Source organism: Lissotriton helveticus, chromosome 1_1 (assembly GCF_964261635.1).
Source record: "Lissotriton helveticus chromosome 1_1, aLisHel1.1, whole genome shotgun sequence".
NCBI classification, from domain to species: domain Eukaryota; kingdom Metazoa; phylum Chordata; class Amphibia; order Caudata; family Salamandridae; genus Lissotriton; species Lissotriton helveticus.
In genome coordinates this window covers 658,232,264-658,249,149 of record NC_136057.1, presented here as the reverse complement: position 1 = coordinate 658,249,149, position 16,886 = coordinate 658,232,264, and the positions used below count along the sequence as shown (strand labels likewise).

Sequence of the window (16,886 nt, the reverse complement as noted above, 5' to 3'; positions counted from 1 at the left end):
AAGTGGGCGTGGCCTCGGGAAAAGGGGCGTGGCGGTGATTCGCGCCAGTAATGGCGAGGCTGCCTTGTTGATGTCGTTTTCCGTGACCAGCGCTAAGATCCGCTGCACGGAGATGCAAGGAGCGTCAAGATGCGGTGAGGGTAAGCTCTAATTGTTTAAAAAATACACAAGTGAAATAGTGACAATCAATTTTAAAAATATAGGCTAAGCTCCCGGCTTCCGCCTCAGGAGACACACAGTATCTGCAGGTCGCTCGTGATCAGCGGCGCTTTAATAGGCAGAAAGTGGGCGTGGCCTCGGGAAAAGGGGCGTGGCGTTGATTCGCGCCAGTAATGGCGAGGCTGCCTTGTTGATGTCGTTTTCCGTGAACAGCACTAAGATCCGCTGCACGGAGATGCAAGGAGCGTCAAGATGCGGTGAGGGTAAGCTCTAATTGTTTAAAAAATACACGAGTGAAATAGTGACAATCAATTTTAAAAATATAGGCTAAGCTCCCGGCTTCCGCCTCAGGAGACACACAGTATCTATTTTTATGTAACTCTTTAATAGCACTATTCATCTCTGCGTACATCACACACAGACTCAATAAATCAAACAAATGTGTACTGAAAATGTTACTAATTCAATGAAGATTTTAAGGTGTAGGAATCACACTTTGTCCGTACATGCATACATTGTATGGTAAGAGTGAATGTTTGTGGGAAACAAAAAGTCTGGATATAAAATTTTGCACAGTGATTGTGGTTGTCTGTACTGACAAGAATTTATTACTTCCCAAAGGTACCCTTCTCTGCAATCTTAGGATAACAACGGACTGGGAAAAACAATAAGGATCTAAACCCATGACTGACAGTTGCAGGCAGCTTCTTGATGTCAGTAAGTAGATCACTGTGCCATATTAAAAGGATTGCAACTTGAACTGGAAGTGACTAAATGATCACAGTGTCAAAAGCAGTATCCTACTTCCCTATCGACGTTTAATACAATCTGGCACCTGCTTTTTACACAATGTGCTTTGCAGCAGGTACTTCAATTCCCAATGCTGCTTGTTAAGTCACAACTGTGACTGGACTAAACACAGAACTCTCCCAAAACTTCATTAAACATCAGAATTATCTTGCCACTACAATCCCCACAGAATTGCTGGGCTCACAAAGGTCTCTGAAGCAGGTGTCTTAACCCTGTAAGATGTTTTAAAATGCAGCCTCTTAGTGGCCAATTAAGTAAACAAGCATAGATGTAATGTCAAGTTTTCCTTGTCACCAATTTCTTTGCAATAGGTTTTTTTACAAAAAATAAATGCAGAAATTGACCATCAGACTCTGCTCTTCAAACTCAGCCCATCGTGTCTCCGCCCTCTTTTTTCTATCACATCTTGACCCCCAATGTATAGGTTCCCGGAGTATTTTATTCCAATATCAGCACTAATCGCACCCATCCATTTGACTTTAAATCATGGATGTCAGTAAGTATAAAAATGTATATTGCGAACAAGGATGCATGTGTACACCAGACGTCCCGAAAGATAAGCTAATTGAAACAGCCGATAGAAACCCTTCTCTGAGGCGTGTGCCAGAGGGGGCGTTTCCTCTAAAGCATCCCCCAAGCAAGCTTGTATATACATACATACCGCCCTGTGCTGAAGCATGCAGCTATTGGGCAGCGGCTCAGCGCGAGGCACGTGGACGGAGAATGCTTCCTGGAAGCGGTGAGTCGCCTGCCTCATACCTTCTTGAAGTTTACCAACACGCGCAGCAGGGTGACAGCTCTGCAGCCTTTCTTGCTTTTCATTAACAAAGGTGAAAGGTGAATTAAAAAGAGCCGCCTGGCAAGTCAGGGCAAGGGGGCTGAGTTCTGGAGAGCTTGGAAGTGCTCTAGGAAAGCCGGGGAGGGGCTGCTTTAAAGCAGCGCCTTCGGGACTGACTGGGATAGCAGGCGTTGTACAGACACTGGCCGAGGAACGGAGGAGCCGAAGGCAGCACGCGGGACCGGCAGCTTGGAATGACGTCGCATTTTATAAATAGCAGAAATATGATGGCAGGAAACAGTACTGCGTGACATAGACATGCATCGCGGCCAGTGATATTGTTGGACTGTGCAGCTCTGTTATGCAAAAGCTCTGCGTTTCCCAATTATTTCTGCAACATCTTTAGAAGACTCGCTCAATAGTCACTGGTCCTTGACTTGAGCAGGGGGCATACAAACTGCAACAGCACAGGCAGCAAATGATGGCCATTTCAGGTGCCATGGAACTCACAAAGGTGTTCCTGTTGGTGGCTTGGGTCGTGTTTCAGGTACATTTAAATGGACTGTCTGCAGCCGACACAAGACAACCTCGACTGCGGCTGTCACACAAAGGTAAGTGCCAGTTCACTGTGCAGTCAGATGACGGACGAGTCTCGAAATTGTTGTTCTTGTAATAAGGTGAACAGAATTTAATTGATCTGCAGTGGTTATTTATTTCTTCCCAAGTGTTGATTTTCCCAAGTAGTCGTAAAATAGATAAATAACATTCTGTGACTTTATTATTTTTATGATACAAATTGAATACTAGTAGGGGCTCGAGTCTCTGTAGTTTTTATGAGTACGGGAAATGGTCCTACAGGAGCTCTCTCTTTTATGTACTCTGCGTTCTTTTCGAACTTTCCCCAATTACTAAAAGTGCAAGGGCGGCTCAATCCTTTCAATTTTTACTGAATATGCCTATGTTATTTCCATTTTACTTGCTTGGAGACTAACTCAAAAAGCGACCTGCTTAGGTAACATATTACCCTACTATTTGGTCTGGCATCTCGGAGGGGGGTGGGGAGGGGGCTCCTGCAACCATTGCAGAGGTTTGTGTTTGACACCTTTGTCATATGATCAAATTCCCGATGATCCAATTAGACTTTAATCATTCCGAGGCGATAAAATGATCCCATTTAGTTGAATAACTACAAACATCCGATATCCGTCCACAGCACCAAAAGACCCGTTGGGGTGGTCACAAATGTGCGTGTTACGTTTTATCTACATTGTAGTCTGTCTTATCCATCGATCAACTAAACTGCCTTCCTGAATCGCTGTGCTATCCCCTATCTCACAACAGCTACCTTCTATCGCCCTGTCACGAGTTCCACCCTACTATCCAATCATCATTCCGCCTCTCTGTCGTCTGCCTCAGAGGCGGCTCTAGGCTCATGGGGGCCCTGGGCAGAGAGCGTAGGCGGGGGCCCCGGAAGAGAGAGTCCGGGCGAGGCGGAGCACAGAGGCCAATGAAGAGGGGGGGGGGGGGGGGGGGGGTCAGGGTGTTTGGAAGTGGAACAGAGCCGGATGCCGCCAAATCCCTGCCAGGGGCCGCCACACAAATTTGTATCCATCCTCAGAGGATTATTATGTTAAGGATATATATTGTGGTGGCCCTGTGCAGGTGCACTGCTTGCACATGCCTAAAGGCCGCCCCTGTCTGCCTTGATCCTTACATTTCCTCTACCCTCACTCTTTGCACTTTAAGCGTATATTTATCTATCTCACCAAACCTATATATTTATTAACCTCTCTTAATTCTTCTTTGCTTCCATCAACCGACCCGCCCGAATACACTCATACACGACCCAGGCATATCTATTCATCCATCCATCTATGCGTCCATCCACTCTTCCATCCATCCAAACACTGACCCACCTATTCACGCTTTTATGATCTTGTACGAATCTATCGACGTTGGTAATAAATACCCATTAATGTATAATCTCTTTTTAATAGATGGTTCTTTTTCAACTGTTGTCTTTACAAATGTGTCGTACAATTCCCAAAAGATAGTGAAGAAGGCAATCGTTAGGAAAGAGTAGCTCAGTCGACGTGTATCCAGTCACATGTGCAGGTCATAATAGAGCACACGCATGCTAGGACGATGTCTGCAATTTTGGGCATTCCATCACATGCACACAGCTTACATCACTATGCATTTGACAAGAATCTGCTTAAAGTTCAAACATGATGGTCATTCAATAGTAAACGCGAGCATATTTCTTGGTAGACTGTCCAGTGGTTTCTAATTTAATTATGCCGTGCATAATTCAAGCAATGCTCCACAGCAGATGCTGCCATCAATCACTCGGTATGTCAGAACGTACCATCAAGACTCGGTGCGGTGGGGGTGAACAAGTATAAACCAAAGAACAGGTAAAGCGAGACGACAGTGCCCTGCAGACTTTCTCGCTGGTGTCCACACTTTTAAGACTCAGTCTCACGAAAATACTAAAGCATAACTTCAAATCCAGCCCTGCACATTCCAGCTTAGCCTTTGCTCCCAGAGGCACAGCGTGCTTCATACGTTGATCTCTTTCCTTGGCGTTTTAAGAAGCGTTTAACTTTTTCTGCGCGTTTTTGTCTCCCGGGGAGTCTTGTTTCGCAATAATAATGTTTGTTGTATATCTCCCCCCGTTTACCGCACAGCGCAGTCCCGTGCTTAACTACACGTTACAAACAATTCACCTGACACATCACAGCGGTAATACTAGGCTTCACTCGGTGCCTTTAACACAGATTCAGACAAGCACATCACCCTCTTAAAACAGGATAACACCAAAGGCAAAATAAAGAAAAGGCGTTTTGTAATTAAAAACTACTGCTATACAATCCTACACTTTAAACTGAAATCGAGCGTGCGTGGATAATGATGACGATTGTATCTGGTTGTAGATGAAAGCATATGACAGGCCCCAAAGGGAATGATACGCGCACACGGCCCACCACAAATCACAGCCACGGCGGCAAATCACCCTTGGAAGTTAGTTCTGGAAGTTACGCTGCTATACCGATTAGCCTCCCGCGATTAAACATTGGCTTGCACATTTTTACACCATACACTGGGAAATGTCATAAGAGCGGGAGACTTTGAAGTGCACGTCACTCCTTCCAACGAGCACTGCCAATGAGTAATAGTTGTGCTTGCGTTCACCTGACACTTGTTTTATAAAAATAACATGAACCTATCCTTTACAGGAGCAGGAGGAGGGCTGTGTTTACACCAGGGACCAGATGTTAATCATGCTTGCCTCTGAATCCTGTTTCCAGGCAGTGCTAATGTTTACGCACACGCTGTGACTAGGTCATGTACTGCTGCGTATATAACTCTTTTACTGCTAGGTAGAGGCAAGCAAGATGGTTCTTCTTTTGATTAAGTAAAATCCTGTTCAAAAGTAATTGAAATGGGGAAAGAAAAAGAAGGGAGTGCAGGGAACTATAAACTGGGCCGGCTGTAGGACGGTCCGACCGGTGCAAATCGCACCTGGCGCTGATCTGGGGGCGCTGTGTTTGGAAATAACCTGCACGTTTTAAATCACTGTGCTGCAGAGTTTCTTGAGTATCCGACAGTTTTCAAGGAACAATAAAAACACCGCGATAACTCTGGTGGCGAATGTTCCTCCAGTAAAGAGAGTTGTGTTTTGTCTAGTTGCAGTTCTGACTCATCATAAGGTAGAGCAGAGGGTTAAAGTGCCTGCTGCAAAGAAGGTGCACCATGCAGACCACATAATAATATTTATGTTGACAACACAGTGGGTTACTGTTTTTGTCATAAAGATCCTTTTGTTAGGTGCAGTTCATAAATTACAATCCCAATATAGAACAGTGACATATGAATTGTTATCACAGAGCTGCATGCAAACTGCATGGACTAGGTTAGAATGTTATTTTTCTCACGTTTTTCAATAGTATAATGTTGTTAAAAAGGCAGCAAGAAGACAAACAAGTGCGGACTATGAACGCTGCACTTCTCTGTTGGGTTCCTTTTGTAACAGTTTATCAGAGAGTCGGTAGGTGTGTGCACATACAACTTCTGCACCTGCCGTTGTTGGGTGCAAACTGCAAAGCAGATCAGGAAATGAATGATTCTGGAGGGGTGCACCTCTTGATTGTCTTTTCCAAATGATATAAACGGACAAGAAATCCTTTTTGTTAAATTCCTTTACTTCAATGATACCAAAAACAGTCTCCAGCCAATGCGTTTCGTTCAATGAGAATTGAACTTCATCAGGGCTTGGATAGAATGAGAATGGTGGATAGTCCAATGACGGGGTGTCGGATATGTAGGGAAGTCCACTATAGAACGCACTGTGCCCCCCTAGTCCAGGTGTGGTAACCAGTAACAGTTAAATTAAGAACTGGGGATGTAGCATGATGGGGCTCCCAAGTTTTTTCTACTACCGGTCTGGAGAGTGGAAACTTTATGCACGCGTCTGAGGTACTGATGCTGGGCCATTACTTGGGAGCCCCATCATGCTACATCCACAGTTCTTAATTTAACTGTTACTGGTTACCACACCTGGACAGACGGGTCACAGTGCATTCTACAGTGTACTTACCTACCATATCCGACACCCCGTCATTGGATTATCCACCATTCTCATACTATTCAAACCCTGATGAAGTTCAAATCTCATTGAATGAAACGCGTTGGCTGGAGCCTATTTTTGATATCGTTGAAATAAAGGAATTTAACTAAAAGGATTTCTTGTCCGTTTATATCATTTGGAAAAGACAATCCATTGGTGCACCTCTCCACAATAATTAATGTTGCTAAAAAGGGTTTATTTGGGTAGAAATAAATTGTTATTAGTAAAGCCAACCCCAACCACTATGCTATGTTGTAAATCCTATGCTTCTCCAGGCAAAGCACTCTTAAAATATACTGCCTACCAGTAAGGATGGCGTGTCTCCTACAACATGTAGTCCTAGTTGTCTTAGTCAAAGCCTTAGTATAAAGTGTGAATGATGTAAAGTGCTCCAACACCCCCACATTGGTATGAGTAGCACTATAAAATATTATGCCTGTAAAACAGGGCTACATGGAGATCAGGGTCACTTTTTGAGTGTGGTAGTGAGGAAATCCCTGGGTAAGGAGGTAATCGAGGACCCAAAATAGATTGTTGCACCAGTCACCACTAGCGCTAACGCCGGTCCTATCAGCAAGACAATCTTTCAGCCAAAGTACCCTGCTGTATTTTATGAAAATCACTAGAGAGACACCGGCATGCTGGTAGAGATGAATTGCCATCTCTTGATTTCTCTGAGATAGTTGGCATTTACAAAGGATTCATGCAAGCAAGGGGTGCATTCCGCCCTCGTAGTGGTGCCCCCACATGAGTCTGAAGGCACTTACTTGTTCTTCAGATCAAGTAAAAATGAAGAGTTGCATATTATGTTATATTAAAATATGCTATGAAATGTTTTGTCTATTTTTGTAGCTCTATGTTACACATGAGGGTACACTGGCGGGTGTGTTGGAAGTCCTCGGGGGCTTTACTCACAGAGCCAGATCTTAAGCTTCTTACAACATTAAAGAAGGAATGAGGAGCCTCTAATGTGGTGTGGTAGGTCTTTACATGATTAGGTGCAATGTATGAGAGAGCACAACCTCCTGACCTGCTTTTGTGTAACTGTGGCATATGTGTTATTGAGAGGCTGTCTGAGCAGAGGTGCCTGATTGTATTGTGGAACTGCACACAGCTGTTCAGATAGTCTGGATATGTGTTGTGTAGTGCTTTGCATGTGTGGTAAGGAGCTTGAACTGTGCGCACTGACGTATAGGGAACCAGTATAGGGTCCTTTGGTGTGGTGTGACATGAGACCGGCATAGGAGATTGAGGACCAATCTTGCTGCTGTGTTGTGGACCATCTGGAGTCGTTTGTGAGTTGGTTGGTGATTCCCAGGTAGAGGGTGCTCCCATAGTCCAGACTGCTAGTGATGAGGATTGGGTAACGGTTTTCCTGGTAATGCCGGGTAGCCACTGCAACATCTTTTGCAGCATCCTCAGGGTGTTGAAGCATGCAGTGGTGACACATTGACCTGGGCGGACATATCCAGCTTGTTGTCAATAATGATCCCAAGGTTTCTTGTCTGAGTGCTGGGCTGGGAGAGGGGCGTGAGATTCATAGGCCACCAGGCAGAGTATCATGGTGAGGCCTATTTTCCAAAGATCACCACTATGGTCTTGTCTGTGTTGAGTTTAAGGCAACTGGACCTCATCCAGGTAGCCGTTTCCATCGTGCACAAGTTGAAGTTGGTCCTCGTATTGGGTGTTTTGTCCAAAAGGCACAATATTATTTGTGTAGATGAGTATATTCCGGTGATGGAAGTAAATGAGTTGATTGTGATACAGTTAAATGAGGTTAAGACAGTGTCTAGGATATGCTTGGCGCTATGAGTAGGGGCTGAGTCGTGTTGGGGTGATCATGAGGTTTCCTAGGTTTTCCAGGAGTGTGAGTTGGTATTGGTCAGGTCTTCTTGTTGAAAGCTGAGGTCTTCTAGAAACATTTAGGTGCTCAAATCATTGATTAGTGGGGCGATGAATTCTGGGAAGTTGCTGGAGGTGTTGGTTCAGGGTCCTGAGTGTCGATTGACTAGAGTTCCTCCCAGGCTGAAGTTGTGTTTTGCAGTTTGAAGTGGAGGTTTTATGTGTAGTCTGTGTCAGTTTCTGTGTTGGTGATGTAGCTTATGGAATCATTGATTACTATGGTGAGTCCTCCTCCTTGTCTGTGTTGGCGGTCTTGCTTGATGATTTACTAACCAGCAGGCATGGTTGTGGCGTTATCTGGTGTTGATTCTGCGGTTAGCCATGTTTTGGTGAGGAATAAGAGGCCCAGGGTGTGATTGTCCGGCAAGTTTTATATCTCCATGGCTTGTGTGCTGAGTGAGCTGGTGTTGAGGAGCATGCATGCATGATATCAAGGATTGGAGTGTGGTCAGTGTTGGTGTGCAGGTGTTTGAGTGTGTTGGGTGGTGTTGGTCGCATGTGGTAGGTGTAGGAGTAGTGGGTGCTAAGGTGCAGGTGAAGTGGTAGTAGGTGCAGGCGAAAGTTCTATCTGTGTTGTGTGGTGTGGTGGAGCAGTAGGGAGCTGAGCAGCGGCTGGAGTTGAGGGGGCAGAGGAGCACAGCGGGGTAGCAGTGGGTTGGGGAGCACAAGGGTATTTGGCACCAGGCACTGTCCATGCATGGACAGTCATGCCTTTGGTGCACATTTATTGCACCGGTGGTGCATCTGTGCTGTGGCCACCATTAAGTACCCAGCTCGAACCCTCATGTTCTATAATATTTGTATTGTATATTTGCACATAACTGTACATGCTGTGAAGCACTCTGATACCCTCGGGTCCAGCTAGCGCTACATAAAACTCCTAAAATAAATAAAATAAAAATAAATAAAAATTAGTAGGTCCTGGGAGAGCAGAAGAGCACACAGGGTGGTTGACAGGGCTGGGATGTGTGCAGGGGAGAGCATTGTAAAACGTTTGTGGTGGGGAGAAAGTAAGGAGGGGTAAGGAGTGAGGCAGGGAGATGCAGGAAGGGGGGTAGAAGCTAATAGGGAACTCTGGCACAAGGGCATAAGAATGATGCAGGAAGGCACAGAAAAGCGGGTAAAGAGCAATTAAAAGCACTACCACAGAACGAGGGAAGTCACGAAATGGGCACATGGATGAGGCAGAAGTCACTGAAAAAGGGTTGAAAGGAAATTAAAAAACACTGGCATAAAACAAGGGAAGTGAAAACGGAGGCCCAAAATAAGGCAAAACGGAAAAGAACTCAAAAGGTAAAGTAAAGAAAAATACTAGCACAAAGATGAGAGTAAGGTAAAATCTGGGCACAAAAATGAGGCAAAGAAATGTCATGTCATGGTTTTGATTTTTCTGTAGTCATTCAGTAGTCCTGTCAGTTGCTCCTAAAAATTCTATACTTCATTAATCTGTGCAACAGCTAACTATTGGCCTTGTTGTAGTTACCTAATCCTGTTCCTATGAATATGGATGAAGTTTTTCAAGACCTGTGATGTGGCAGCTACACTATTTTGTCACCCCCAAATCATGTTTATACATAGGTAGCTGCTGATGGATCAGAAAACCACGGGTCTGTCTTTCTTGATAGTTTGATTTTCCTAGATTAGCAGTGGTCCCTTGAAAGTCGTTTAGCATAAATGTGTCTTTGTCTTCTTAGGTCAGATTTCTCCCCCATGGTGGGGATGTATCCTCCAGCCTCATCAAGGTGGATTGCCTCAAAAGATGTGTATCATAATGTTGCTACTATTTTCACACTTAACCTCTAAATCACTTTTGCATAGTAAATCATGACCTTTATATGTGCCTCAGTGATACTGGAATTCAAGATAATATCGTGTACTGGATTCTCTTCATCTCAAAACAAATGGGGGTATGAGAGCTGGTTTCTGATTATAATCCTATATGCATAATAATATGAATATGTTACAATTAAACCAAAAACACTGAGATGTTTAGAAATACCTTTCCATGGCCCATGCTTAATTAGGCTCAGACTGGCTCTCGCCTCAATCTTGAAAAAGATGGTTGCTGTTTCATAATAATCATAGCGTGTTTATTTTCTCATTTGGGTACCGCCCACAGCAAAACGTACATTATTCATTTTGTGATGATATGCTGTTCTCGAAGAGGTCCACATGGAAGCCTTTAAACCTCTCAAGGGTCTTCCTGCTTACACACTGTAAACAGAGCATCTATGAGTCTCAACTGTTTACTGTAACACATTTTTTCCGCCACCTCTGATGACATTGTGAATCATGCCAACTATGGCCCAAAGGTAAACGTACACTTATGTGTATGTTTACTTTTTTGGGCTATTTATAAACTACGATTTGATAATAACTTTACGCCTGCAGAGACTGCACAGTTGGGGTGGAGAAATCGTCACATATAAAAATAAAGGACAGGTCTGAGTTTTTATGTGCATATTTCTCTGCGCTGACTGTTGCAGTCGTATAGTTATTATTAAATCATATTTCATGAATACCAAATAAGAGTAAACTAACACTAAAGTGTGAGCTTACCTTTGAGATAAGGTCCAACGAGTTTAAAGTATTAAAATTAGGGGATAGTGCTAACATAGTTGGTTTATTTGACGTTTTATAATCTTGTTCTGTGACTTGCTCTTGATTAGATACATTTGCTCATCCAATGTTGACTGTCCAAATCTTCATTGCTTTCTATGCTAGAAAATACTAAATCAGCCCCTAATTTTGGGGGTGAGCCAAACATATTTAGGTTTCTATTGGTGATGCTGCCCATGTCTCTATCGATTTGCTTTACACTTGGGCTTTAGGATATTTTTCAGATTTTGCCCATTATTACATCTACTGCTAATGATGAGAGCCTTTATGGTGATTTATTTACTAAGTCCTTGATTTGACCCCTTGAACTGAGCTATATTTATGCCTTTTTAGGGCTCGGACTCCTCCCCCTGGGGGAGGAGTTTCGAGATCCTAATGTTATAAGAAAAAAAAGAAGAAGAAGAAGAAGGGCCTTGGTGAGAGGAATTCCACACATTCCTTTGCGTTTTCTGGCATGTGGTCAGTGATTCGTCTTCCCTGTGCTGTGTATGTAGTAGCCTTGAAGTGATAGGCTGTAAGTAATGTACGCGTGCCCGATGTGGCATTTTGTGTGCGAGAACGAGCATGGCAGAGTGATTAATCTTAATTACGAGCTGTCAGAGTGCCCGTGTAATGCAAGCCAGATGATGCGAACGCGTTCACAGCGGTGAGCGCGTTCAATGTTAAATGACGAGAGGCAGCAGGCGAGGCTCACAGAAGATGACTCATACATGCTCGTCCACACTGTAGTTCTTGTTTTACAATACGATCGCTTTCTCGATCGGTTGAAGTGCCACTTGTTTTTTAATAGAACAAACCTTTCCGAAGAAGGGACAGACCGCAATAGTGCATTACGAGGGTGAGTGATGATTACGAAGAGAATTTGGATTTGTGGGAGTCACTTGGAATAATGCAACATCGTGTTTGTCACTAAAAAAAAACACTTGCACGTCTTAGCACTGCACTCTTAAGCATTCATTGGTACGTTTAGTATATCAAGTGACACCGGTTAAAATGTCCAGTGGAGGTACCCTTTGTAGACTCGCATCTGTTTGTCATAGCGCGATTATCCCAAGAATGGAGCGATGCGGGGAAGTTAGCGAGTGAAGGTGGTTACCTCCTTCTTACAGTGTAATTCATAGTGCGCAGCACTTCGGATATAGCCTCAGCCAAGACCCAACAAATCAGGAATATAAATATTGATGGGTCCTCAGTGATCCGGGGGGTGGCTCAGGACCGATGTATGCCCCATATAGGTAGGAGGCTGGGCGCAGAGATAGGCAGTCAAACGTTTTCCTCTCCAGCTTGATCTAGCATCCGCAGCAATCTTACCCAGCTACAGATAGATGGCAGCGCGGCCGGTGGTGGCCTAACATCCAGACTCTCTCCCAACAGCGCCGCCGAGCCAGACGCTACATGCCCCTTGTGGTGTCAGTCGTGTGGAGAGGGCAATTATGTGTAGAGGGCTGTTGAGTGCTGTGTGCTGTTGAGTGCTGTGTGCTGTTGAGTGCTGTGTGCTGTTGAGTGCAGAGTGCTGTGTGCTGTTGAGTGCAGAGTGCTGTTGAGTGCTGTTGAGTGCAGAGTGCTGTGTGCTGTTGAGTGCTGTGTGCTGTTGAGTGCTGTGTGCTGTTGAGTGCTGTGTGCTGTTGAGTGCTGTGTGCTGTTGAGGGCAGAGTGCTATTGAGGGCAGAGTGCTGTTGAGGGCATAGGGCAGTTGAGTGCTGTTGAGTGCTGAGTGCAGTTGAGTGCAGAGTGATGTGTGCTGTTGATAGTGTGTGCTGTGTGCTGGTGAGTGCTGTGTGATGTTGAGGGCAGACTGCTGTTGGGGGCAGAGTGCTGTTGGGGGCAGAGTGATGTTGGGGGCAGAGTGCTGTTGGGGGCAGAGTGCTGTTGGGGGCAGAGTGCTGTTGGGGGCAGAGTGCTGTTGGGGGCAGAGTGCAGTTGGGGGCAGAGTGCTGTTGGGGGCAGAGTGCTGTTGAGTGCTGTGTGCTGTTGAGTGCTGTGTGCTGTTGAGTGCTGTGTGCTGTTGAGTGCTGTGTGCTGATGAGTGCTGTGTGCTGTTGAGGGCAGAGTGCTGTGTGCTGAGTGCTGTGTGCTGTTGAGTGCTGTGTGCTGTTGAGTGCTGTGTGCTGTTGAGTGCTGTGTGCTGTTGAGTGCTGTGTGCTGTTGAGTGCTGTGTGCTGTTGAGTGCTGTTATGTGCTGGGTGCTGATGAGTGCTGTGTGCTGTTGAGGGCAGAGTGCTGTTGAGGGCAGAGTGCTGTTGAGGGCAGAGTGCTGTTGAGGGCAGAGTGCTGTTGAGGCCAGAGTGCTGTTGAGGGCAGAGTGCTGTTGAGGCCAGAGTGCTGTTGAGGGCAGAGTGCTGTTGGGGGCAGAGTGCTGTTGGGGGCAGAGTGCTGTTGGGGACAGAGTGCTGTTGGGGGCAGAGTGCTGTTGGGGGCAGAGTGCTGTTGGGGGCAGAGTGCTGTTGGGGGCAGAGTGCTGTTGGGGGCAGAGTGCTGTTGGGGGCAGAGTGCTGTTAGGGGCAGAGTGCTGTTAGGGGCAGAGTGCTGTTGAGTGCAGAGTGCTGTTGAGGGCAAAGTGCTGTTGAGGGCAAAGTGCTGTTGAGGCCAGAGTGCTGTTGAGGCCAGAGTGCTGTTGAGGCCAGAGTGCTGTTGAGGCCAGAGTGCTGTTGAGGCCAGAGTGCTGTTGAGTGCTGTGTGCTGTTGAGGCCAGAGTGCTGTTGAGGCCAGAGTGCTGTTGAGTGCTGTTATGTGCTGGGTGCTGATGAGTGCTGTGTGCTGTTGAGGGCAGAGTGCTGTTGGGGGCAGAGTGATGTTGGGGGCAGAGTGCTGTTGGGGGCAGAGTGCTGTTGAGGGCAGAGTGCTGTTGAGGGCAGAGTGCTGTTGAGGGCAGAGTGCTGTTGAGGGCAGAGTGCTGTTGAGGCCAGAGTGCTGTTGAGGCCAGAGTGCTGTTGAGGCCAGAGTGCTGTTGAGGCCAGAGTGCTGTTGAGGCCAGAGTGCTGTTGAGTGCAGAGTGCTGTTGAGTGCAGAGTGCTGTTGAGTGCTGTTGAGTGCAGAGTGCTGTTGAGTGCTGTTGAGTGCAGAGTGCTGTGTGCTGTTGAGTGCAGAGTGCTGTTGAGTGCTGTTGAGTGCAGAGTGCTGTGTGCTGTTGAGTGCTGTGTGCTGTTGAGTGCTGTGTGCTGTTGAGTGCTGTGTGCTGTTGAGGGCAGAGTGCTGTTGAGGGCAGAGTGCTGTTGAGGGCATAGGGCAGTTGAGTGCTGTTGAGTGCTGAGTGCAGTTGAGTGCAGAGTGATGTGTGCTGTTGATAGTGTGTGCTGTGTGCTGGTGAGTGCTGTGTGATGTTGAGGGCAGACTGCTGTTGGGGGCAGAGTGCTGTTGGGGGCAGAGTGATGTTGGGGGCAGAGTGCTGTTGGGGGCAGAGTGCTGTTGGGGGCAGAGTGCTGTTGGGGGCAGAGTGCAGTTGGGGGCAGAGTGCTGTTGAGTGCAGAGTGCAGAGTGCTGTTGAATGCAGAGTGCTGTTGAGTGCAGTGTGCTGTTGAGTGCTGTTGAGTGCAGAGTGCTGTTGAGTGCAGAGTGCTGTTGAGTGCAGAGTGCTGTTGAGTGCAGAGTGCTGTTGAGTGCAGAGTGCTGTTGAGTGCAGAATGCTGTTGAGTGCAGAGTGCTGTTGAGTGCAGAGTGCAGAATGCTGCTGAGTGCAGAGTGCCGAATCCTGTTGAGTGCAGAGTGCAGAATGCTGTTGAGTGCAGAGTGCTGTTAAGTGCTGTTGAGGGCAGAGTGCTGTTAAGTGCTGTTGAGGGCAGAGTGCTGTTAAGTGCTGTTGAGGGCAGAGTGCTGTTAAGTGCTGTTGAGGGCAGAGTGCTGTTGAGGGCAGAGGGCTGTTGAGGGCAGAGTGCTGTTGCGGACAGAGTGCTGTTGCGGACAGAGTGCTGTTGAGGGCAGAGTGCTGTTGAGTGCAGTGCTGTGTGTTGTTGAGTGCTGTGTGCTGTTGAGGGCAGAGTGATGTGTGCTGTTGAGGGCAGAGTGCTGTGTGCTGTTGAGGGCAGAGTGCTGTGTGCTGTTGAGGGCAGAGTGCTGTGTACTGTTGAGGGCAGAGTGCTGTTGAGTGCTGTTGATTGCAGAGTGCTGTTGAGGGCAGAGTGCTGTTGAGGGCAGAGTGCTGTTGAGTGCTGTGTGCTGCTGAGTGTGTGACTATGTGACAGTGTGTGACTATGCAGGGTGACATTGGGAGTGTGCGGGTGAGCAGTGTGTGAATGTTACGGGGCAGTGTGTGAGTGTGCAGAAAACACCACACACACATACACCACACACACATAACGCACACACAAACCACACACCTCAGTCTCTCAACACCACACACTTGTCACCACTCAACACAACACACTCACCACCACACTCACTCCCCAGGCTCACCCCCACAGACTCACCAGCACACACTCACCAGCACACAGAAAACAACACACACAACAACACACCCCCAGCCGTCAATGAATGCTTTCACCATGCACAAACACCAACAGCCATCATCCATCTGTGCACGCTTTTACCAAGCACACACCCACCAGCCGTCAGTGCACCCTTCCACCAGGCACACACATCTCCAGCCGGCAGTGCACTTTTCCACCAAGCAATCGCAGTATGGTACACTTTACTTTTAAACATATTCATATAAAGCACAGCATGCCACCATTGGTAAAATTACAATTCAACCAACATACTTCCACTACACACCACATGCACACACTCCATAACACATGGCAAAAAGACATTGGCATTTACAATGCCATTAGCTCAAACTCAAATAAATCCGAGCCCGATTGCATTTCTAATGCTTGTTTATTATTCACTAGCATTTTTAATACATCTTCATAATTTTCCCATAATCCCTGATCTCAGACTCACGTCTTGAGCCTGACATTTTTTTCTTATTGCTGTTTTGAAACTTGTATTTAGGGACACGTTTCCTCATCTATTCTTCAGATGAACACAATCCGCGACCCTGCATCCAGGCGCCACTATCAAGCAGATTATCTAAGAGATAGCTTATCCCCACATGTCATCTTAATACCCCCTTTAATTTTATTTCTTTAGCTTCTTGTCCACTCCTGATGGGCAACAGGACTCGGTCAAAGAGCCAGTCTTGTTCAGAATCTATGTTAGGTTACTGTCCTTTCTCAGTGAATTCTCTGGTCTGGCTTTCAACAGTTATAAAGACGATATAGATATTCTGCAGACACTTGTGGCACATTCATTTGGATGTACATCACTATCACATTCAACAACATGCTTTGGAGTCCTTTCTGGATTCTGTCTCTGCCCTGTAAATAAAATCAGCCCCACATTCTCCTATGTCTATGTTTACTTCGTTGGGTGCAGATGACCATTACTCTTGTGCACTCAAATATGGACTGTGCTGATGCTCTGTACCTCGTTGCTCTAAAATATCTGCTTCAAAGACTCCAAAGACTAAAAAACATCATGCCAAGATTCTTTCCACATCTTTGGTCATGGAAGCAAACAAGCCGAGCTCTATGCCCACTTTACTGCCAACCTGTAGCAAATAAAGTATTTTCAAAGTCTCTCTGGATCACTTGCTAGAAAATACCTAGAAAAGGATCATTAAATTGCAGACCTATCCAGGGCCCTTTGAAAGATCCACCTCTAAATTTGATTCCCGTTGTGCAGCAGATCACAAACTGGAGTCTCAATATTCACCTCAGAAACATAATCAATTGGACTTCTGCTTTGAAGACATTACCGTTCTCATACACCTGAGTTACCAGCTATCAAGAGCCCTTGCAGAAAGTTTATCAGACCAATACACACAGGATACCATAAAGTTCATGACTTCTGCTAGCCATAGCCAGCCTGATGGAATAAGCAGCTCCAGCAAGGCGAAATCTGTGGATATATGTACCCATATGTGTAATGATCAGTTGGGGACCGGTGGAGACCCAGATGGTATGTTGGAAGAATGGCAGCAGTTGCAGACCTACCAAGGGAGACTGGGGA

General features: G+C 46.2%; 1 protein-coding gene across 3 annotated transcripts in view; it reads left to right on the top strand.

Annotated features, from left to right (window-relative positions):
• Positions 1-332: 332 nt before the first annotated feature.
• SEMA3E (semaphorin 3E) overlaps positions 333-16,886 on the top strand; it is an 885,350-nt gene continuing 868,796 nt past the window's right edge. Inside the window, exons 1-2 of one of the 3 annotated variants that reach the window (XM_078674182.1) lie at positions 333-422; positions 781-876. In XM_078674182.1, the coding sequence (XP_078530308.1) occupies positions 843-876 (34 nt within the window). In that variant the 5' untranslated portion in view covers positions 333-422; positions 781-842. Of the gene's footprint in view, positions 423-780; positions 877-1,721; positions 2,359-16,886 lie in introns of those variants that run through there. The other 2 variants (XM_078674183.1, XM_078674181.1) reach the window with 2 other exon arrangements.